We start from the raw sequence: 23,555 nt of genomic DNA, 5'->3' as shown, positions 1-23,555 counted from the left end.
ATGGGACAGACTGGAGGGGCTGAATGGTCTACTCCTGTCCCTATTTTCCCTGTCATCAGCCAGTGTCAGCAGGGACAGGAGAGTGAAGTTCACTCACTTATGGGCGCCAGGCTGTGCCCACCCCGGGGTCGGGGCATTGCCCCAGTCCTGAAAACAGAATAAATTGAAGCAATTTAGTGAAGGGAGCATAGTGCTCCATGGAGAGAGGGAAGGGAAGGGGGAGTAAATCTGACACTGACAAATCCTCACAGTGAAGGGGTATGGTGCTGCATGGAGATGAGGAGGGAGAAGTAAATCTGACACTGACAAATAAAAATTAAACCTGTTGATTACAGAAGCAGAATAATGAAGAACTGGGGTGTCATTGGCGGAATAGCAGCGGCCCTGGCAGCAAGCATCTACGTGTTGTGGGGGCCGATTACAGAGAGGAAGAAACGCAGGAAAGGTACGTTCACAAGTGTTGTTTCAGACAGAGCTCGCTCCTTTCCATTCAGCCCCTTCTCACTGCAAACACTTGGCAGTAAAAGAAAATTTGCCAGAGGAACCCAGTGGCTCAGGAGTATCTGTAGAAGGAAATGGACAGTGGACATCTCGGGTGGAGATGCTCCGTTTGTAGAGAAAAATGGACAGTCGAGACCCTCCGTTTGTAGCAGGAAGTGGACAGTCGAGACCCGACGAAGGGTCTCGGCCTGAAACGTCGACTGCACCTCTTCCTACAGATGCTGCCTGGCCTGCTGCGTTCACCAGCAACTTTGATATGTGTTGCTTGAATTTCCAGCATCTGCAGAATTCCTGTTGTTTTGGTCGTGACCCTCCGTTTGTAGAGGGAAGTGGACAGCCGAGACCCTCTGTAGAAGGAAGTAGACAGTCGAGACCCTCTGTTTGTAGAGGGAAATGGGCAATGAACATCTCAGGTGGAGACCCTCTGTTTGTAGAGGGAAATGGACAGTGGACATCTTGGGTCGAGACCACCTGTCTGGACTGCTTTTTAAACTTCAGATTCCAGCATCTGCAGTCTCCTGTGTTTCCACTGTAATCATTATTTTCTTTGTATTCAAGCCGAAGTGACATCCCCTGACACATTTTACATGAGGTGCATTCTGTACTCTAGATTTGCACTGCGGAATTCTTAAGTGCATAAATTCTGAGATTAAAAATGTTGCAACATTGTTTCTGACCACTAGTTGATATGGTGCACACTCACTCTTGTGAAATTGGCTGGCCATATTCCTCTGTACTAGCAGCAGATCCCCCCCCCCAACCCCCCAGGTTGCTTTGCTAGTGTAAGCTGTTCTCTGCATTCTGCATTGTAATATTGCTCAAGTCGAAACTACAATGATATTAGTGCTGGAAACACTCAGCATCTGTGAAGGGGAAACAGATTTAATGCATAAGGCTAAGGCCTATTTGTCCAGTCAAGTCTTTGCCATAAAATGTACATGGTTTCCACCCCCTCACCCCCAGTGCTGGCTGACTGCTGAGTGTTTCCAGCATCTTCTGTTTTTATTTCACATTTCCAGCTCTAGTGTTTTTGACTGTTGTGAACTGCACGGCAAAGGGAAAGTTATATGTCAGTGGATGCACCTGGCATCGGGATCTGTGCAGGAATTTGAGCTCGCAAATCAACCCTGACTGCAGGCTGTGCTGAAGCTTTTGGATTAGAAACCAAACCGGGAATTTAGCTCCCTGTGTGAATATGAAAGATCCCATATTACCATTCATAATAGGGTGACTTCTCCCTCTTCTGCTGACTTACATTTTTCCCTCATATTTCATCAATAGAAACTTACTAACTGATTCTTATCACTTTGCATTTTGTGGGAGCTGGCTCTGGCATCTCACCTTCAACTCCAGTATAGTAACACATTCCAAAAGTACTTACTTGGTTGTAAAATGCTTTGGGATGGCCTCAGGAGAGTCATGATCTACCCAGGTATTCTCCAACCTGATAGCATGAACATGGATTTGTTTAACTTTTGGTAATTTCCTCCTCTCTTTTTCCATTCCCCATTCTGGTTCCCCTCTTACAGCTTCTCCTCACCTGCCCATCATCTCCCTCTGGTTCCCCTCCTCCTTCCCTTTCCTCTATGGTCTACTCTTCTCTCCTATCAAATTCCTCTGTCTTCAGTCCCTTACCTCTTCTACCTATCACCTTCCAGTTTCTTACTTCATCCTCCTCCTCCACCCACCCACCTTCCCTCTCACCTGGTCTCACCTGTCATCCGCCAGTTTGTACTCCTTCCCTTCCCCCCCACTTTCTGATTCTGTCTTCTCCCCCTTCCTTTCCAGTCCTGATGAAGGCTTCTGGCTCACAACATCAACTGTTTATTCCCCTTGATGCTGCCTCACTTGCTGAGTTCCTCCAACATTCAGGAGTTTGTTTTTTTTCTTATCTCTGCCTTTGAAAATCTTTCTTTTTCCTTGGCCTGATGATCTCAGTTTTCATTGGGTACTTTTGTCTACACCAAAATCCTTTTAAGAATCACGTATAATGCAATTTACATGGTTTTAAAGGGAAGTATTAGCAGAAAAAGTTGATGTAATAAGTTTGCATCAGTAAACTGGGCTCATTCTTAAACATAGAACGTTCCATAAAACGGTACAGCATAGCCCAGGCCCTTTGACTCGCCCCAAAATCAATCTAATCCTTCCCTCCCACACAGCTCTTCATTTTTCTGTCATGCATGTTCAAAGTACGTTTATTATCAAAGTATGTATACGATATACAACTGCAGACATCAGGAAGTCTGCAGACGCTGGAATTTCAAGCAACACACATAAAAATTACTGGTGAACGCAGCAGGCCAGGCAGCATCTCTAGGAAGAGGTACAGTCGACGTTTCAGGCCGAGATCCTTCGTCAGGGCTAACTGAAAGAAGAGTTAGTAAGAGACCTGTGAGTCAGCTGGGGTGATATACTGCGTCTGGTGCTCCTGATGCAGCCTTCTATATATTGGCGAGACCCGGCGCAGACTGGGAGACAGTTTCACTGAACACCTACGCTCTGTCTGCCAGAGAAAGCAGAATCTCCCAGTGGCCACACATTTTAATTCCACATCCCATTCCCCTTCTGACATGTCTATCCACGGCCTCCTCTACTGTCAAGATGAAGCCACACTTAGATTGGAGGAACAACACCTTATATTCCGTCTGGGTAGCCTCCAACCTGATGGCACGAACATTGACTTTTCAAACTTCCGCTAATGCCCCACCTCCCCCTCGTACCCCATCCGTTATTTATTTATATATATATAATTTTTTTTTCCTCTCCTTTTTCTCCCTCTGTCCCTCTCACTATACCCCTGGGCTTCACCCCTCCCCCTTTCTTTCTCCCAAGGCCTCCCGTCCGTCCCATGATCCCCTCATATCTCTTTTGCCAATCACCTGTCCAGCTCTTGGCTCCATCCCTCCCCCTCCTGTCTTCTCCTATCATTTCAGATCTCCCCCTCCCCCTCCCACTTTCAAATCTCTTACTAGCTCTTCTTTCAGTTAGTCCAGACGAAGGGTCTCGGCCCGAAATGTCGACTGTACCTCTTCCTAGAGATGCTGCCTGGCCTGCTGCGTTCACCAGCAACCGTTATGTCTGTTGCATACAATGCACAACATTGAGATTCATCTCCTAACAGGCAGCTACAAGACAAAGAAACCCAAAAGAACCCATTAAAAAATGACCATCGAACACCCGATGTGCAGAGAGAGGGAATAAAAACAAATTGTGCAAACAATAAAAGCAAGTTCAGAACTGAAGTCCACGAAAGAGGATCCAGTTTAGCACAGAGCCGAGTAAACATTGCAGAGGAGTGAGCTGAACCGGCTTTTCAATCTGGCCCAACGCTAAGATCATCGTCCAAGCAGCGGGTTGTGTTGCTTGATACTCTCTGGGGCCTGGACCCTGCCACCTCGATTTGGCCTGTACCCAACCTTTCCGATTGGACCCAGGGCTCAAATCGTCGTCCAAGCATCAGGTTCTGTCTCACTGAAATGCTCAAATGTCACTAATGTATCTGCCTCTGACAGCACGTTCCATGCACCCACCACTCTCTGTGTAGGAAAAAAACTTACCTCTGACATCCCTCCTATACTTGCCTCCAATGACCATAATTCTGCCCCCTCCTAAAAGTAAAGTTAAAGGTGGATTCTGGAGAAAAACACAACAAATGAAGCTTGTGCTTGTTTAAGGGATTTGGGAAAATAAATTATTTTCTAGCCAGACAGCAGTTGTAATCTGAAGTGTCAGTGGAAGCAGTTTCAAGAGTAGCTTCCTGAAGGCAATAGAATACACAAAGGGGAAAATCCTGCTTGTCCATGAAAGCAAATGGGCACGTAGGACTTACTTGAGAGCCAGTTCATTAGCACAAGCACATTGGACTGAATTGTCTCTCTCTATGGTGTTTTATACAATGAATCTAACTCAGCTTAAGATGATAGTATTACAGCAGCTGTGGCCTGACCCACTGAACTCCTCCAGCAGATTCAGTCTCCTTTATCTTCAGCGTTCTCTGAGCTGTGGCCTTTGGGGCAGAGTATTGCCCCTCAGCCCAGGTAATACAACTCGTGTATTGCTTCACCTCTGAGCCCAGGTAATACAACTCCTGGTCCAGACAGCTCAGTTCCACTGACACTTGCTTTTCAGCCTGAAATTTGGAAAGGATGGTTCATTATACTTTTGGCTCTTCCATGAACATACATCAGAAATAGATTGGTTAGCACAAAATGCATGCAACTCAGTAGAATAGGCACTAGAAATTCTGCAGGTGCTGGAAATCTTGAGCAACACACACAAATTGCTGGAGGAACTCAGCATGTCAGCAGTATGAACAGATGACGTTTCGGGCCGAGACCCTTCATCAGGACTGGAAAGGAAAGGGTCAGAAGCCTGACTGAAAAGGTGGGAGAGAGGGAAGTTATAAGTATTAGGTAAGACCAGGTGAGATATTGACTACATTTCTCTCCATAGATGCTGCTTGACTTGTTGAGTTCCTCGAGAATTTTGTGTGTGCAGCTAAATAGAAGTACTGACTTAAATATTATGTATATGACACCCAAGTTTCAATGGTATATAGCCAAACCAGTTTGCTATGATTAGCAGAAAAGCATTCTAACGAGTTTGCTGCAGTCTAATCATTCAATGTTGTTGTTCCCTAGGACTCGTTCCTGGTCTCTTGAACCTCGGAAACACCTGCTTTATGAACTCCCTGCTACAGGGCCTGGCTGCTTGTCCGTCATTCATTCGCTGGCTCGGTGACTTCACGGCGCATTACAGTTTGGACACATCAGAGGAAGAGCAGTGTCCATATCTGTCTATCACACTTCTCCGCTTACTCCGAGGTGAGACCTGGGGCTGGGGAGCGGTGAAGTTTTATATTGTCTTCTGAAGGCCTAAGATGTGCTGCACAGTAGTGTAGCAGTTAGCACAACGCTGTTACATCCCGGGGCGTTAAAGAGTTCAGCATTCAGTTCTGGCGCCGTTCTGTGAGGGGTCTCTGTACGTCCTCCCCGTGGAATGAGTGGGTTTTCTCTGGGTCCTGCAGTTTCCTCCTACGGTCCAAAGATGTACCAGGTAGGTCAATTGGTCATTATAAATTGTCCCTTGGTTAGGTTAGGGTTAATTGGGTTTGGCGGGATTGCTGTGGTGGTGTGGCTTGACGAGCTGGAAGGACTGACTCTGCTCTGTATTGCTAATGAAAATAAATTAATTAATTAAATGAAAATGGGTCTTTTCTTGGGAGATAAGTGTGAGGGGGTGCACAGTCAGCAGTGGGAAAATCTGCTTTTTAATGTTGTCATGGTAATATAACTTCTTGCTTCCCATTCATCTGTGTGTTGTGTTGTACTAATGATCTGTAACTAAATTTTAATCTCTCTAGATTTCCTCCTTTATCTGCTTGAACGTTAATCTAATACTATTCTGACTTGATAGTAATCAGGGATCAGATTGTCAGCAATTAATCTTAAAGTCGTATCTCCTCAGAATCAGAATCAGGTTTATTGTCATTGATGTAGGTCATGAAATTTGTTGGTGCAGTGCAATGTAAAATATAAAAAATACCGTACACTACAATCAGAAATATAAAAAATAAGTAGTGCAAAAAGAGAGCACTAAATGTTACTTTTTAAATTTTAGATTTCCATTTTTTAAAAACATTTTGGTGTCAGTCTCAGAGCTTGCGCAAGCTTAGCAGACAGTGGTGATGATCACTTCTTGTTTAACACTTCACTGGCAACCCAGTGGCTTTAGTGGACATTTATTTTCTGACTTGATCACACCCATTGCCATTCTCTGTCTCATATCACAGACACCAAATTAACCGGGAGGTGGATATTCAGAAGTGCTCTTGACATACATGGGCTTAGTTAAAAAGCATAGAACAACACAGCACACTACAGGCCCTTTGGGCCACAATATTTTGTTTATTTATTGAGATACAGTGCGGAATAGGCCTTTCCAGCCCTTCGAGCTCTGCAGCCCAGCAATCATCCAATTTAACCCTCGCCTAATCACAGGACAATTAGCAATGACCAGTTAACCTACCAACCAGTATGTCTTTGGACTGTGGGAGGAAACTGGAGCACCTGGATGAAACCCACGCGGTCACGGGGAGAACGTAGAAACTCCTTGCAACGCATCAGGAATTAACCCGGGTCACCGGTACTGTAAAGTGTTGTGCTAACCGCTATGCTACTGTGCTTCCCTTTTAACCTACTGTAAGATCAGTATGTGCCTTCCCTCCCACATAGCCCTTCATTTTTGTATTCTCTTTAAAAACTAACCATTTGGAGAACACTTGCTGCTTCTCATTTATTATCTGTGTTTGGAATGATTAAAGTTGACACTCGCTGTAAGAAATCCTGAGTGTGGACGTGCAGTTCCATGTCATGGTTGGTTGCAGTGTTCCCTGTTCTCTCTCTCTCTGCACTTTGGGTTGAATAGTCTTGAACCAGGTGAGGGACACTCATTTGTTTAATGAAGCAGCTGGTTATGCAATGGACTAAACTGCTCAAAAGGTTGCTGAAATGTTTTCCATCTGAACTGGATAAATATGCAAAAGGAAATAATTTGTATGGATGTGGGATTAATTGGAACTCTTTGAAAGAACTGCATAGGCACAGCAGAGTGATGCAGTGAACAAGGATTTCTTTACCTTGCAGCTTTAATTCCTTCTGTTGATTAACCACAGCAGTTCTTATTTATTTCCCAATTTTCCTTCCTTCTCTCATACATTGAAACACTCCAATGGGAGACAGTATTCCTTTGGTACATTAAGGCAGCAGGAACAATATCCTGGTCAGATACCTGGGTTCAATCCCAAACCTGGGGTCCTGTCTCTTGTGGAGTTTACCATTGTTCGCATCCCTTGTATGTATCAAAAACGTTTTGTATAAAGATAGAAGTTCATTATCTGTGCACACTAAGATAGTGACCAAGTTACTCTTTTTAAAAGCATAGCAGATTCGACCTGCCTGGTTCTGAAACGTTCAAGAATACAGCGTTTTGTCGAATTCCTCACTGATAGTTTTGCACAATCTGTTGATGACTGCTCTGGTTGAGCTGCAGTTGACCCTTTCAATGCCCAAACTTTTCTCACTTATGGTAGCAAAGAAGTGGAGGTGGGTGGAAGGCTGCAGGTTGCAAGCTTCATTGTCTCCTCTGTGGCAGTGCTCTCCAATGCTGAAGATTCCTCAGAGGACGTGGTGGATGCAGGAAATCTTCTGGAAGTCTTACGGATGTACAAGTGGCAGATGTCTTTGTTTGAAGAGCAGGTAAATACCAAGAATATAGGAGTTGCGGGGGTATTCAGTGTGTTTAACCTTAGGGGTGCAGGGGTATAAGACACAGGAGCAGAATTAGGTCAGTTGGCCCATCAAGTCTGCTCTGCCATTCAATCATGGCTGATCCTTTTTTCCCTTCCTCAGCCCCACTCCCCACCTTCTCCCCATTATCTTTGTTGCCTTGTCCAATCAAGAACCCGTCAAGCTCTGCCTTAAATACACACAACAACTTGGCCTCCACAGCTGCCTGTGGTAACAATTTCTACAAATTCACCACCCTTGGGCTAAAGAAATTTCTTTACAACTCTATTTTAAATGGATGCCCCTCTATCCTGAGGCTGTGCCCTCTTGCTCTGGACTCCCCCACCATGGGAATCATCCTTTCCTCATCTACTCTGTCTTGGCCTTTCAACATTTGAAAGTTTTCAATGAGAATCCCACCCCCTCCCATCCTTCTAAACTCCAGTGAGTGCAGACCCAGAGCATTCAAGCATTCCTTGACTGATAACGCTTTCATTCCTGGAATCATCCTTGTGAACCTCCTCTAAACCATTTCAAATGCCAGCACACCTTTTCTTAGGTGAGGAGTCCAAACTGTTCACAGTGTTCAAGGTGAGGCCTCACTAGTGCCTTATAAAGTCTCCACGTCACATCCCTGCTCTTATGCTCTAGACCAGGGGTCCCCAACCTTTTTTGCACTGTGGACCGGTTTAATATGGACAATATTCTTGCGGACCAGCCGACCCAGAGGGTGGGGGGGTGGGGGTAGGGTTGCCAACGGACAAGAGTAGCAGTCAAATGCGTTATGTTTACCCAGAGAAAGACTACAGTGACCATGAAGCTTTGCCCGGGCACCAGTGCGCATGCATGCACCTCCCGATTATTTTCCTTGCAAATCGTTTTGGTGATTCTGTTCGGGGGGGAGGGGGTGGTGTTAATCACGATCGGAATATAGGTGATAAGTGGCTAATACACTCCGTTTCGTTTTCAGAAGGGTTTATCTCATGAATTTAATATTAAACACACAACGCATATTTTCCTCGCATGAATACAGTGATAAGTCAATTATCAATGGAGCTTGAAGTAAGTGTTGAATGAACTTCCAGTAGAAGCGGTACAGGCAGGTTCGATATTATCATTTAAAGAAAAATTGGATAGGTATATGGACAGGAAAGGAATGGAGGGTTATGGGCTGAGTGCAGGTCGGTGGGACTAGGTGAGAGTAGTGTTCGGCATGGACTAGAAGGGCCGAGATCGCCTGTTTCCGTGCTGTAATTGTTATATGATTATATAAGTAAGTCAATAGCATCATAACATTTTAAGTAACGTTTGGACATTAAACACACAGCACATGTTTTCCCCATATGAACATATAAAATCATTGCAACACACCAATATCACTGAATCAGTGGGAGCCCTGGACTTGTTTCTCTGAAACAAGACGGTGCCATCGAGGGGTGATGGGAGACAGCGATACTCGAAGGGGGTTCCGTATGTCCAGTCTATTCCGCAGTTTAGTTTTCATTGCATTCATTGCAAAAAACTCCGCTTCACAGAAATATGTTGAAAGCAACGTTTTCAGTGCTTTCGTGGCTATCTCAGGATATTTAGACTTGACTTTGATCCAGAATGCCAGCAGAGATGTTATGTCAAATATACTTTTCAGCCCGCCATCATTTGCAAGCTCGAGGAGTTGATCTCCTTCCTGCGCTGACAGGGGTGACGTGCGGGTAATGACCTCGCATGCGTAATGGCTCAACAGTGGGCGTGACAGGGAATGAGGAAAGGTGCAGCTGACTCATATCGCCAAATCATATCGTTTCCTCACGGCCCGGTAGCGTATGCTTTGGTGGTTGGGGACTGCTGTTCTAGACCTCTTGAAAAAGACCTTTTGGATTTTTTCCCCGTTTAGAAAATAGCTACGTATTTATTTCTACTACCAAAGTGCATGACTTTGCATTTTCCAACATTGTATTTCATTTGCCACTTTTTTACCCATTCTCTTAATCTGTCTTAAGTCCTTCTGTTTCCTCAACACTACCTGCCCCTCCACCAATCTTCGTATCATCTGCAAACTTGGCAACAAAGCCATCTATTCCATGATCTTAAACCATTGATATACAGCATAAAAAGTGGTCCCAACACAGACCCCGGCAGAACACCACTCGTCACTGGCAGCCAAACAAAAAAGGATCCTTTTATTCCCACTCACTGCCTCCTACCAATCAGCCAATGCTCTAACCATGCTAGTAACTTTCCTGTAATACCATCGGCTCTTAACTTGGTCAGCAGCCTCGTGTGGCACCTTGTCAAAGGCCTTCTGGAAGTCCAGATATACAACATCCACTGCATCCCCTTTATCTATCCTACTTGTAATCTCCTCAAAGAATTCCAACAGGTTCATCAGGCAAGATTTTCCCTTAAGGAAACCATGCTGACTTTGTCCTGTCTTGTCCTATGTCACCAAACCTGGTCTGTCCTGTGTTTTGTGATACCACACCATATCATTTCTTAATGCATGCATTACTAAATGACAATAAAAGAGGACTGTGTGTCTTTGTAATCTAATCTAAAAAAAAGTACTCCATAACCTCATCCTTAACCATGCCAGAGTCCAATGATTTTTGGAAGATCATTACTAATGCCTCCACAATCTCTATCACTACCTCTTTCAGAACCCTAGGGTGCAGTTTATCTGGTCCGGGTGACTTATGTACCTTTAGATCTTTCAGCTTTTTGAGCACCTTCTTCCTTGTAATAGTGACTGCACTCACTCTCTTCCCTCACACCTTTCAACATCTGGCACACTGCTTGTATCTTCCACAGTAAAGATTGATGCAAAATACTCATTTAGTTTATCTGCCATCTCTTTACCCCTGCTATTTTTTCTGTGGTCTCATTCTCTAGCTGTCCTATATCCACTCTCATCTCTCTTTTATTTTTTTACATCCTTGTAAAAGCTTTTACTATCCACTTTGATATTGTTTGCTAGCTTGCAATCTCGTTTACTTTTACATTAGCTTTGACTTCCTTTGTCAGCCACGGTTGTACTATTTTCCCTTTTGAGTCTTTCTTCGTTTATGGAATACATCTTTTCCTGCAACTTCCTCATTTTTCCCAGAAACTCATACCATTTCTGCTCTGCTGTCACCTCTGCCAGCATCTCTTTCCAATTTACTTCGGCCAACTGCTCTCTCATTCCACTGTAATTTCCTTTAGTCCACTGAAGTACTGCTATGTCAGACTTTTGCCCTATCAGATTTCAAGTTGAACTCAGTCGTATTGTGATCACTGTCTCCTAAGGAGTTTTTTACCTGAAGCTTCCTAATCACCTCCAGAAACACCCAATCCAGTATAGCTGATCTCCTAGTGTGTCGTAACTGTAGGAGTGCCCCCTCCATTCAGCCCATCACCGCTGTATTGGTCAAGAAAGTGGTTCCCAGCCTCATCCTAAACACAGGATTGTGCAGATGCTTGTAAATCTTGAGCCATACACACAAAACGCTGGAAGAACTCAGCAAGTCAGGCAGCACCTATGGAGGCAAGTAAACAGTTGAGGTTTTGGGCTGATACCCCTTTGAAGGGATGGGGACACAAGTCATAATAAGAAGTTAGGGAAGAGAAGGGGTGAAGTCCTAATGAAGGATCTCGGACCTGAAATGTCAACTGTTTATTCCCTTGACTTGCTGAGTTCCTCCGACATTTTGTGTGTGTTGCTCCCAGCCTAGTCCCACTTTTCACCACTCACCATTGGGTTGATCCTAGCTCTTGAGGTACAGTTTAAATGTAGCAAAGATTTCTGACTCTACCTCATCCTTCCAGAACTCCCTCGCCCCCCACCCCCACCCACCCCATACTCACTTCCACTCCAATTATTCTACTTTTGAATCTGTGGCCTTGTTTTCTGACCAGTCTGGTAGGGGAAATAGACAGTTTGTATTTGGTCAATGTACTGTGACCCATGTAATTTATACACCTCAATTAATTCTCCCCTCAGCTCCTCTGTTCCATTGAAGAGGATTCTAGTCTGTCAGTGTCTTCTCACAGCCAGCATTTTCCAGTCCCAGCAACATCTCCTGGAATTTAACTTGGTGCAGAGTGTTATAATTTGGAAAGTTGAACCAGGCCAGGACGTATTGGCAGGCCCCAGCAAATATCACTGAACAGCAAGTCCTTGGAGTACAAGAACAGAGTTTCCTGAAAGTGGTGACACAGGTAGACAGAGTGGTGAAGAACATGCATGGAATGCTTGTTTTCATGGGTTGGCTTTGGATATACATGTAGGGAGGTCATGTTGCAGTTGGTTAAACTGCACTTGGAGTGCTGTCTGCAGTTCTGATTGATAGCCTGTGGAAAAGATGTAATTAAGCTAGAGGGTAGCAGCAGAGATCCACAGGGATGTTGCTCGGGATGGAGACTTGAGTTATAAGATTGGAAAACTTGGGGCTGTTTTGCCTGGAGGGAAGGAGGCTGAGATGTGACGGGACAGAGGTTTATACAATCTAGAGTAAGTAGTTAGGCAGAGTAAGGGAGTCTAAACCTAGAGGGCATATCTTTAAAGTGAGAGGGGAGAGATTTAAAGGGGAACACAACGTTCTGTAGATGTTGGAAATCTTGAGCAACACACACAAAGTGTTGGAGGAACTCAGCAAGTCCGGCAGCATCCATGGAGGGGAAAAACAGTTGACATTTTGGGCCTGGACATTTCATTAGGACTTGGCCCAAACCATTAGCTGTCTATTCCCCTCCATAGATGCTGCTGTATGGGGTCTTTTTTTATATTAAATTTAAAATGGCTTCTTTGTTATGTTATACTGGGGAATGCTACTTTGTTATGTTAAATGCTGAGAAAGTCTCCAGATAGACAGTTGCTTGGGTTAATACAGACAGCAGGGTGCTATTAGCCAATGGGTGCTCATGTATCGTTTTTTGCGGATGATAATGCTGTATCATATGACTGGGGACGGGGTTTTGGCGGGGAGTCGGAGGAGAGACGGAGAGGACGGAGGAGAGGCGGGGAGTCGGAGGAGAGGCGGGGAGGACGGTGGAGAGACGGGGAGTCGGGAGGAGAGACGGGGAGGACAGTGGAGAGACGGGGAGTCGGGGGAGAGACAGGGAGTCGGAGGAGAGACGGGGTTTTTGGCAGGGAGTCGGAGGAGAGGCGGGGAGGACGGTGGATGGGGTTTTGGCGGGGAGTCAGAGGAGAGACGGGGAGGACGGAGGAGAGACGGGGAGTCGGAGGAGAGACGGGGAGGACAGTGGAGAGACAGGGAGTCGGAGGAGAGACGGGGAGTCGGGGGAGAGACGGGGAGTCGGAGGAGAGACGGGGAGGACGGTGGACGGGGTTTTGGCGGGGAGTCGGAGGTGAGACAGGGAGTCGGAGGAGAGACGGAGAGGACGGAGGAGAGACGGGGAGTTGGAGGAGAGACGGGGAGTCGGAGGAGAGACGGGGAGTCGGGGGAGAGACGGGGAGGATGGCGGATGTGCGGAAAGGCTCCGGTGGATCACTCCGGGTGATCCCGAGCCGTGAGTCGACAGGATTCGGGTGGTCGTCAGGAATCAATTGAGCTCCAATGGCTGTGCACGAAGAACTTGGACTTTGATAAGGCTTGGCACCTTTTTTTTCGTTACTTCCTTTTCTGTATCGAATTTATATTAATGTCATAGAATTAGTAATATCTATAAAGTGTACTTGGTAAAACGTACCGGGTGTGCTGGCTGATGATTGATGTTTGGGATTGATTCGGGCGGGAACCGACTCTGTAGGAAGTGTTGAGACAGGTGCTGGGTGGGATTTCCCCTAAACATATACGAGCCAATATAACTGAGCATTACACTGCCTTGACTTGCTGAGTTCCTCCAGCGTTTTGTGTGTGTTGCTGAAGATTTAAAGGGGAATTGAGGGGCAAGTGCAGAGGGTGATGAGTACAAAATGAGCAGTCAGAGTGAGTGGTAGTGGCTAGTACAATTACACAATTTGCAAAAGATGTTTTGACACAGACATAGAATTGGAAAGGTTTAGCGGTTCAGTGTACGGACCAAATGAAAGCAAACAGTATTAGTGTGGATGGAGATCTTGGTCAGTTGATCGAAGGGGGCTGATTCTGTGCTATAGAACTCCATGAATGTAACTCTCCCTTGAACTCTCTCCACTGCAGCCACACCCTCCTGCAACGTGGTGACAGGAAATACATACAGTATTCAAGCTGTGGTCTGACATTACTCCTTACCGTTATATCACTTCCCTGCTCTTATCTTCTGTGCTTAGATAGTAAAAGAGAGCATCTCATCTGCCATGTTTAATTGAACTGTTTTGCTACCTGAACACCTCTTAGTATCCTCCCATTAACTCTACGTTGTCTTGGTTTGTCACATCTCCCTCACACTTCTTGGGAATGAATTCCATTTGCAGTGCTTCTGCTCAGCTGAGAACATCTTTATCTTCCAGCAGTCTTTCCCTCTTCCACTCACTGTCAACCACACTTCTGTACCATTCCATCTTCTTCATCGCACCACAACTTTCAAAATTAGCAGATTAACATATTGTGCAAGAAGTCAAATATGGAGCCAAGTATGATACTCCACAGGTAAGAACCTTCCAGTCTAAAAAAACTCCCATCAAACAGCCTCTTCTCTCCTGCCACTGAGCCAATCACAGATCCACTTCACTTTCATGAATCCCAACTGCTTTTATATTATTGATCAGTGACCCATATGGGAACTTGTCAAAAGTTCATGGTAAAATCCATTAAAACTACATCAACCTACTGCCTTTATCAATCTCCAATATGACCTCCCATTAATCCATGCTGTGATTGAATCTTTCTAAATCAAGGTTTAAACTGTTCCTCAGAAATAATTTTCTGCCCACTACAGTTAAGCTAATTGGCCTGTGGTCAAGTGAGTTGGCTGCAATGTGCAAACGTTGAAGAATTCATCTGATTATTACTTCACAGTAGAAGCTGAGGCTTTATAACGCTCTAGTCAGATCACACTTGCAGTATTGTCAGCACTTTTGGGCCTCTTATCTAAGAATGGATCTGCTGACATTGGAGAGGGTCCAGAGGAGTTTCACAAGGATGATCCTGGGAATGAAAGAGTTAATGTATTAAGAGTGTTTGATGGCTCTGGGCCTGTACTCACAGGAGTTTAGGAGAATGAGGGGGGATCTCATTGAAACCTATCAAGTATTGAAAGACCTAGGTAGAGTGGACGTGGAGGGGATGTTTCCTACGGTGGGGGAGCTCCCTTAGAGCTCTGTTCAGATTGGATTTCGAAGACCAGACAGCACAGCGTTGGAGTGTAAGCATGTCCATTTAGAGATGGGGAGGAATTTCTTTAACCAGAGGGTGGTGAATCAGTGGAATTCATTGCCACATTCGGCTGTATAGACCAAGTCATTGGGTATATTTAAAGTGGAGGTCATTTGATTCTTGATTACCAAGGGCGTCAAAGGTTATGGGATGAAGACAGGAGAATGGGGTTGGGGGGATAATAAATCAGCCATGATGGCCTAAATGGCAGAACATACTTGATGGACCGAATGGCCCAATTCTGCTCCTATGTCTTAAGGACTCAGTGAGTTAATCAGTAGCGTGTTGAGTTTTTATTGCTGATATCAGCTCCTGTGCTGTACACCTGCCCTTAAACAGTAATATGATATAAAATCAAACTTGTTCAATCTTGCCATAGTGTTCCTTGTCTCACAGCATAAGGTTTTGGTTTATATTGTGTGTTGTTCTTGGTCTGAGTGCTTTCCTGCTAGCTGACACTATTCTTCTGTTTTCAGGACGCTCACGAACTGTTTCACGTCCTGACCTCTGCTCTGGAGGATGAACAAGACCGCCATTCTCGAGTTGCACATTTATTCGACATTCAGTCTCTGGAGGTAAAGCAGATTGTGTCCCAACAGTTGTGAACATGATCAGGGTCTTGAGGTCTCTTGATCTTCCCTGCAAGAGAAGGATGATTACCTTCTGATGTGTCTAAAACAAAAGTTTGTCCAGAACTAAATATCCTGAGCATTCTCTTCTCACATTTCAGGATTACTGCAACAATTTTCCACAGAGAAAATTGGAAATAAGTTACAATTGCGTGACAAGCTGTGCTGGCGCTGGAATATGAGGCGACACTTGCAGACTGCCCCATCACATGGTTGGGTTGTGTCGGATGTTAACGCATTTCACTGTATGTGTCGATGTACATGTGACAAACAGCTGCGAATCTGACTGACATGTTTTACATCAGTGGGCTCAAGGTAAAGTAAGGAGGGTGACTTTTCCCCGTCACACAATTAAAGTGAGTATTAACACTGCATTGAAATTTTCCTGATCCCATTGAACTGAGACTGGACGAGAGAAATTCTTGCATTTACTTCTGCATTCTGCACATCTTTCACGTCACTTTCCACATCTAAGATATGTTTTTGAGGTGTCTTTGTTGTAGTGAAGAAAACACACCATAGATCATCTTAGGATGGTGAGCTCCTACAGGGTAGATCATATGCACACAATAACAGAATACAGAATAAAGTGTAACAGTTACAAAGAAAATGTAGTGCAGGTAGATAATAAGGTGCAAGATCATTATAAAGTAGACTGTGAGGTCAAGAGTCCATCTTATTGTACCAGGGAACTATTCCATAGAAGCTGTCTTGAGCCTGATGGTACGTGCTTTCAAGATTTTGTACCTTCTGCCCAATGGGAGAGGGGAGAAGAGAGAATGTCTGGGGTGGGGATTATGCTGGCTGCTTTACCAAGGCAGCGAGAAGTATAGACAGAGCGCATGGAGGGGAGGCTGGTTTCCGTGATGAGATGTCCACAACTCTCTGCACTTCCTTGCAGTCACCTGCTGAGCAGTTGCCAGACCAAGCTGATGCATCCAGATAGGATGTTTTCTATGCTGCGTTCAGAAAAATTGGTTAAGGGTTAATGGGGACATGTCAAATTTCTTTAGCCCCCTGAGAAAGTAGCCCCTCTGAACATTTTTGGCCATGCTTGTATCTAAACGCTTAACTACACTACAAACAGTAGTTAATTGTTTGTGATGAGTTTTGGGATATCCTGCATTATGAAATACACTGAACATTGGAAGTTTTATCGGTCAGTGAGCAATGTGTATTTTGAAATGTATTGCAAAGTCATGTCATCTCAGAGCTGGTTGGAGCCAACTTGACTTATTTCCCAAAGGCTCAGAGCTGAAACCAGCAAACACTGTTTAGTTTAGAAAATGTTGTTGTTTGCTTTCCATCAGACTTGGTAATCTCTCTATCTCCTTGGTTTTCATAGAGTCCACCAGAATTTGAGGAAAGCCAGATGAGCTGCAGGAGCCGAAGTAAGAATCTTCATAGTAAAATGTACCTTAGTGATGTTGGCACTCAATTCAGTGTGACAGTAACCAAGTCAATACAGTGAAGGACTGAGCAACAAGCACAACCTCAGCTGAGAAACTAAACCCATGAGACATACAGACAGCAGAATGTCCATTGAAAAATTGTGGGAATCATTTCTGATTTGAAGGTACCCAATGTGACCAGTTTTGTGTAATAATATGTAAAGACCTGCATTCAGTTTAAAAACACTTTATTCATTGGTTAAAATTGAACTGAGTTGATTAAGGACTATTCAACCAAGTAACCAAAAACTTGGTCAAAGATATAGATTAGGGGAGGCAGAAGTGCTGAAGTTTTGGACCCACTGCAGAGCCTGCACGCTGGCGGGTGAAACGAGTGGAGTCAGAATTAGATATGCAGGAGCAATTATATTTACATATCATCTTCCTTATCTTCACCTCTCTGGATTTAATGGTGACAATTGTTGTTACTGGGAGACGGTGTTCCACTTTCTGAGGCTGGCGAGAATACTAGGTGAAGTAAGGTCAGAGTAAGGCTCCATCGGCTTTGACCCAACTGCATGTCTCTCCTCCAGAAACAATCAGCCACCGTGGCATCCATCTTCCTACACCCTCCTACTAAGTGGCAGAGTGAAGTTAACAGCAGCTTCCTAAGCCCCAGAAACCATCCTGATTGAACTAACAGACTTGTGCAAAGGCACAGTGGCCATTCTTCCCTACCCTGCCATCCCAACATAACCACTTCCAGCAAGGAATTGCTGAATAGCGATCACCAGTGTGCCCTCTGGAAGGTCTCTCTCATTCCCTATCACAGCACTCCCAGAGTCAGATGCCAAACTCCTTCTGCCCTACAGACATACAAGTTAATGTGGCACATTTCAAGAGCTGAAACATGGTTCCTTCCTGTCCGTCATCTCACTAGCGTACTAGGCAGATTGAGGAATTGGGGGCTGTAAACTGGAACAGATGAAGAACTGAGGCCATGATCATATCGAGCAGACTTTAGGGGCCTGGTGTCCTGCTTCTATTTCCTTGTTTTGTGATGTTCCCAACACATTTGGCTGAGCATTTCTTCTGGAGATTGTCTCAATAAATTTTTTTCATCTATAATATCTAGATGAATATGACTTACTCCACAAGATGACAACAGCACACAAAATAATTCATTGTTGCCCCCTTGTTACAGTCTGATTTTGTTGCTATCTCTCGGAGGTTGTTTTGAGCCTTTTATAGTCAATGCTCTGTGAAGCTCTCCCAGCTGTTCCGATCTATTTGTGTATCTTTCCCTTTCTAGTGGAAAATCAGAAAAGCTGCTGATGGTGCAATTCTGAAATGAAAGCAAAAATGAAAACACTGGAAACCATCTAACACATCATTACTTCCCTCCGCCTCCACTTTCGGCAAGGATCACTCCCTTATCCATTCATCCCTCCCCACTGATCTCCCTGCCAGCAATTATCCCTGCAAGTGAAAGAAGTGCTACACCTTCTCATGCACCTCCATTCAGGGCCCCCAAACACTTCACCTGAGAATCTGCTGGGATTAGCAATTGTGTCTGGTGCTCCCAATGTGGCCTCCTCTACGTTGGTGGGACCTGTCACAAATTGGAGGACCGCTTCGTTGTGCACCTCCGCTCCATCCATCAAAGACGGAACTTCCCAGTGGCCAAACATTGTAATTCCCATTCCCATTCTGACGTGGCGGTCCATGCCTCCTCTTGTGCCTCACGGTGAAGGAGCAGCACCTTGTATTTCATCTGGGTAGCCTCCAAACTTCCGGTAAAAAAATTTCCCTTCCCCATCCCTCCTTCTATTCCCCACTCTGGCCTCTTACTCATCTGCCTATCACCTACCCCGGCTCCCCTCCTGCCTCCCTGTCTGCTGTGGCCCACTCTCCACTCCTATCAGATTCCTTCCACTCCGCTCCAGCCCTTTACGTTTTCCACCCACCTGCCTTCACTTATCATCTTATAACTCTGCTCCTTCCCCTCTCCCTTCCTTTCCAGTCCTGAAGGACGGTCTCGGCTCAAAACGTCGACAGTTGCCACCTGACCTGCTGACCTCCTTCAGCGTTATGTGTGTGTTGCACTGGAACCAGACCGCAGGCCTGTGGAGAGATTAATACCGTTAGTGTTTCAGGTCTGAGAGGTCAGGACGGTTGAAGGACCCATTTCTCCCGTCACAGATGCTGCTTGGTCTGCTCGGCGTGTCCAGCATTTGCTAATCGATTTCTTTCATTGTTCAAGGGCCTTTGCTGGCACCACCCCGTCCCTGGAAGCTTCAGCACCCCTTCCACGGCCGGCTGACCAGTAACATGGTGTGTAAACAGTGTGAGCAACAGGTGGGTGTGGGTGTGTGTGGGGGGTGACTGCTCGCCAGCGCTTGTGATACCAGTGAATCCATGAAGCAAGATACTACTTTCTCTTTCTCTCGGGGCTCCATTAGAGCTCTGTTCAGGTTGGATTTCTGTGACAAGAGGACAGCCTCAGAATAGAGGGACATCCATTTGGAACGGAGATGAGGAGGAATTTCTTTAGCCAGAGAGTGTGAATCTGTGCAATTCATTGCCACAGGTGGCTGTGAAGGCCAAGTCATTGGGTATACTTAAGGCAGAGGTTCATGAGTTCTTCATTCGTCAGGGCATGAAGGCATATGGGTAGAATTCAGGAGACAGAGGCTGAGAGGGAAATGGATCAGCCACGATGAAATGGTGAAGCAGACTCGATGGGCCAAATGGCCTAATTCTGCTCCTATATCTTATGGTCTTATGGTTTTATATAAAACTGAAATCTGACCTGATCCTGGCTGATACGAGGACTTAAGAGATTTTCCATAACCAGTCTGACCAGTGCTGTAGATGTTAGAAGCTCAAATGACTGTTGTGCGAGGATGGGACACCAGGTACTGATCAAGGACATGCAACAGATCATCGTGATCTCAACAAATGAATAGGCTGATAGCACAGTCCTACCTCAACCTGCATACTTTACCAGCACCTGTATACAACCTCACCCAAATCTGGTCCAATCTCATCTGGCTTGGGATCTCAAGTTGATCTCAACTTGACTCTAGCAGCCTTCAGGCAAAAGTGCTGTGAACTCAAACTGACGATGATTTGGATGGTGGGGTGAGATGGGGCAGAGAGAACCAGACTTGGATCCTAAATATTAGTCTTACTTATCAGATATCAATTTGGCCCCTTGTGTGCCAGTCAAATGCTGAAAACCACTTGTGTCACTATTGTAAGAGGGGCAGGTGCTTCTTTGACAAGTCATCAGCTATATTTAAAGCGGAGGTTGATAAGTTCTAGAATAGAAAAAATGCCAAAGATTAGGGCTTGAAGGCAGGAGAACGGGGTAGAGAGGGATAATAAATCAGCCATGGTGGAATGGCAGGGCAGACTCAATGAGCGAATGGCCTCATTCTGCTCTCTGTCTTATGGACTATTGGCTTGCAATACAACAGGGTTATTTGCCATTGTGTAAACTCTTCACTCCTCTTAATGATTAGCTAGAGCTGTTCATGGCCTAGAGTCTTCCTATCCTTTCCCTGAATTGGAGATTTGGAAAGAAAGTCCTCTCTGAAAGTGCAAGAGATGTTCAGCATGCTGGCTGGTATCTGTGAACAGAACATCTATCTTCCAATCATCATTTCTCCAGAATGAGCTCTATTGTTTGAGCTGATGAGTTGGAGGTAGGGCCAAGCGTGTAGTTTTCAGAGAGCAGTCAGCTTAGCAAACGAAAACAATTCATTCAGTAACTAGTCTTCTCAAAGAGCACCAGAAACAAACCATAGCAACTTCTCCCAGTAATAGCCAGGTAATTTTATTTTACAAAACAAAATCTAAAGAGTAGAGGATTGCTAGATATGGATATGAGGATTAATTAATCTTAGGCATTCACACCATTGTGACCATGAAACTTGATTGACAGGGAGATTATCCAATCATCTCCAATCTGGCTAGTTGATATGTACTCAGCAATTGCAGCTGTCTTCTTACCAGGTGCTAACTGACCTGCTGAGTATTTCCATCACAAGGCTTCAGCACTTATGGATGTAAAGTGCAAGGGGTGGGGGGTAATGTGGCTTTTGCCACCAGTGCTGAGCATAGGCAAGGTTGTTAGCCTGTAATCATTCCTTGCAGATTCTATGTGTTGTTGTCAGTGTTTGACAGTAGAAATGGTCACTGAAGTGAGTTTAACACTAACGCTGAATTTCCCTCCCGGGACCTGTAAGTTGGATAACAGAAATTGGCCAGTCAATTGGCTGGGGTAATAGCGTAGTAGTTAGCATAAAGCTATTACAGTGCCAGCAATGTGGTTCATTTCGTGCCACTTTCTGTAAGGAGTTGTCTGGCATACTGAAACCCACGCTGTCTGTCACAGTGTACGCTGTGACTGTGTGGGTTTCCTCTGGGTGCTCTGGTTTCCTCCCATATTCCATAGATGCACGGGTTAGTATGCTAATTGTACACTTGGATGTAATTGGGCGATGTGTGTTTGCTGGGCCCGAAGGTCTGGTTACTGTGCTGTTTCTCTCAATAATTAAAAACAAAATAATATACAACATAAAATAAAAATTTCCCAGTGTGAACTAAGTTTCCTCGAGCACTCTAAAAGTTATATATTTGTGAAATAAATGGCCAGATGCAAAGAGACTGGTCTTTGAGCTCTGTATGCTGTTACTCCTGCCGACCACTACATCTGCCTGTACTGAGTTTGCTCAAGTTTTGCTCATTGTCGGTAGCCCTGGCATCGCAACCAGTGAGCTGTGAAACTAGGACAAACAGACCATGTCTGCTAGCACTACAATCACTATCAGTACTCTCCCACCCTCCAGTCATGGCATATTAGATTTGTCACTATAGGGAGAAACTATGCTGTTACTAACTACACACATCAAAGTTGCTGGTGAACGCAGCAGGCCGGGCAGCATCTCTAGGAAGAGGTACAGTCGACGTTTCAGGCTGAGACCCTTCGTCAGGAAGGGTCTCGGCCCGAAACGTCGACTGTACCTCTTCCTAGAGATGCTGCCCGGCCTGCTGCGTTCACCAGCAACTTTGATGTGTATTGCTTGAATTCCCAGTATCTGCAGAATTCCTCGTGTTTACTGTTACTAACTACACCTTTTTTCATCAGAGTCCTGTCAGGTACGACACGTTTGACAGTCTCTCCCTCAGCATTCCAACAGTGACATGGGTACGTACCATCCGCACTTTAAACAGTTAATTGTTTTGTACCATATATTTATAAAGGCATTGAATTTGGCTGTGTCACTTTAGAGTGGCTTTATGTAATGAAAGCCAGAATTGTAGGAACACAATTCCAAGCTGCTTGTCCTGTGCAGCATTGAGGATGTTACTGACACTTGGTTGAAAAACCAAGAGCTTGTCTGCTCAGTTAGTCGGACATAAAGGATCTCTTTAAAGAACACAGGAACTATGAGCAATATTCACTCGTCAAGTAATAATTACTAAAACAGTGAACTGATTATTACTATTATTGCACTATGGAAGTTGCTATGTGCAGGAGTTGGGAAGATGGGTGGTGGAATCCTGAAAAAACATATGTGTTACATTTTGGCTAGAAGATACTTCATGGTGGGTCCTGAGGAAGGATCAAGAGAAATGGTGGGATGGTGAAGATACTCTAACAACATTTAAGGGGTACTTAGACAAGCCGTCAGCATACCATGTTGTTGAAGGCTGTGCCATGATTTCTGGGGAATGTGATAGGTACTTGATGGCCTGCATGGATACAGTGGTCCTGTTTTTGTGCTGTAGGACTCTAAATCTAAATTGACTGAGTTAGAACCAGAACAAGATTTATAGATGGTTTTGGGTTGTTTCAAGGCTGTGAATGGTGCAGTACTACAGAAACAGCCTTCAAGTGCCCCAGTTGAAGATTAAAAAAATAAATGACTGTGTATGTTTAGTACCAGAAAATAGGGAACTGGTTCCACCAATCACTCACTGGATGAGCTACTGAACCCTGCAGATTCGCTAGTGAGGAACCAAAGAAGAATTGGTCAGCGATCAGGGTTGCAGAAGGGAGGGAATTCATACAGATCATATTACACAATGCATTGAGGTAGTACAAGATAAAACAGTTTCCCTGTAACAGCTACGGAGAAAGTGCAGTGCAGGTAAACGATAGAGTGCACGATCATAATGAGGTAGATCATGAGGTCAGAAGTCCATTTTACTGCATGAGATCTATTTAATATTTTGACAACAGTGGGGTAGAAGCTGTCCTTGAGACTGGTGGTACGTGCTTTCAGGCTTTTGTATCTTTTGCCTGATGGGAGAGGGGAGAAGAGTGGGTGTGTGGAATCTTTGATTATGCTGGCTGCTTAAGCAAGAAGTATAGACAGGGTCCAATGTAGGAAGGCTGGTTTCCATGATATGCTGAGCTCTGTAGTTTCTTGCAGTCTCGTG

General features: G+C 44.9%; 1 protein-coding gene across 6 annotated transcripts in view; it reads left to right on the top strand.

Moving 5' to 3' along the window:
- The window catches only part of LOC140190926 (ubiquitin carboxyl-terminal hydrolase 30-like), a 37,251-nt gene that overhangs the window by 1,406 nt on the left and 12,290 nt on the right, over positions 1 to 23,555 (top strand). For 5 of the 6 annotated variants that reach the window (XM_072247893.1, XM_072247890.1, XM_072247891.1 and 2 more), the window contains exons 2-8: positions 336 to 445; positions 5,145 to 5,327; positions 7,657 to 7,760; positions 15,559 to 15,657; positions 17,057 to 17,102; positions 19,366 to 19,460; positions 22,258 to 22,317. In XM_072247893.1, the coding sequence (XP_072103994.1) occupies positions 346 to 445; positions 5,145 to 5,327; positions 7,657 to 7,760; positions 15,559 to 15,657; positions 17,057 to 17,102; positions 19,366 to 19,460; positions 22,258 to 22,317 (687 nt within the window). In that variant the 5' untranslated portion in view covers positions 336 to 345. The remainder of the gene's footprint in view (positions 1 to 335; positions 446 to 5,144; positions 5,328 to 7,656; positions 7,761 to 15,558; positions 15,658 to 17,056; positions 17,103 to 19,365; positions 19,461 to 22,257; positions 22,318 to 23,555) is intronic. The other variant, XM_072247889.1, reaches the window with a different exon arrangement.

This window comes from Mobula birostris, chromosome 31 (assembly GCF_030028105.1).
Source record: "Mobula birostris isolate sMobBir1 chromosome 31, sMobBir1.hap1, whole genome shotgun sequence".
NCBI lineage: Eukaryota > Metazoa > Chordata > Chondrichthyes > Myliobatiformes > Myliobatidae > Mobula > Mobula birostris.
This window is presented reverse-complemented; position numbering and strand designations above follow the sequence as displayed.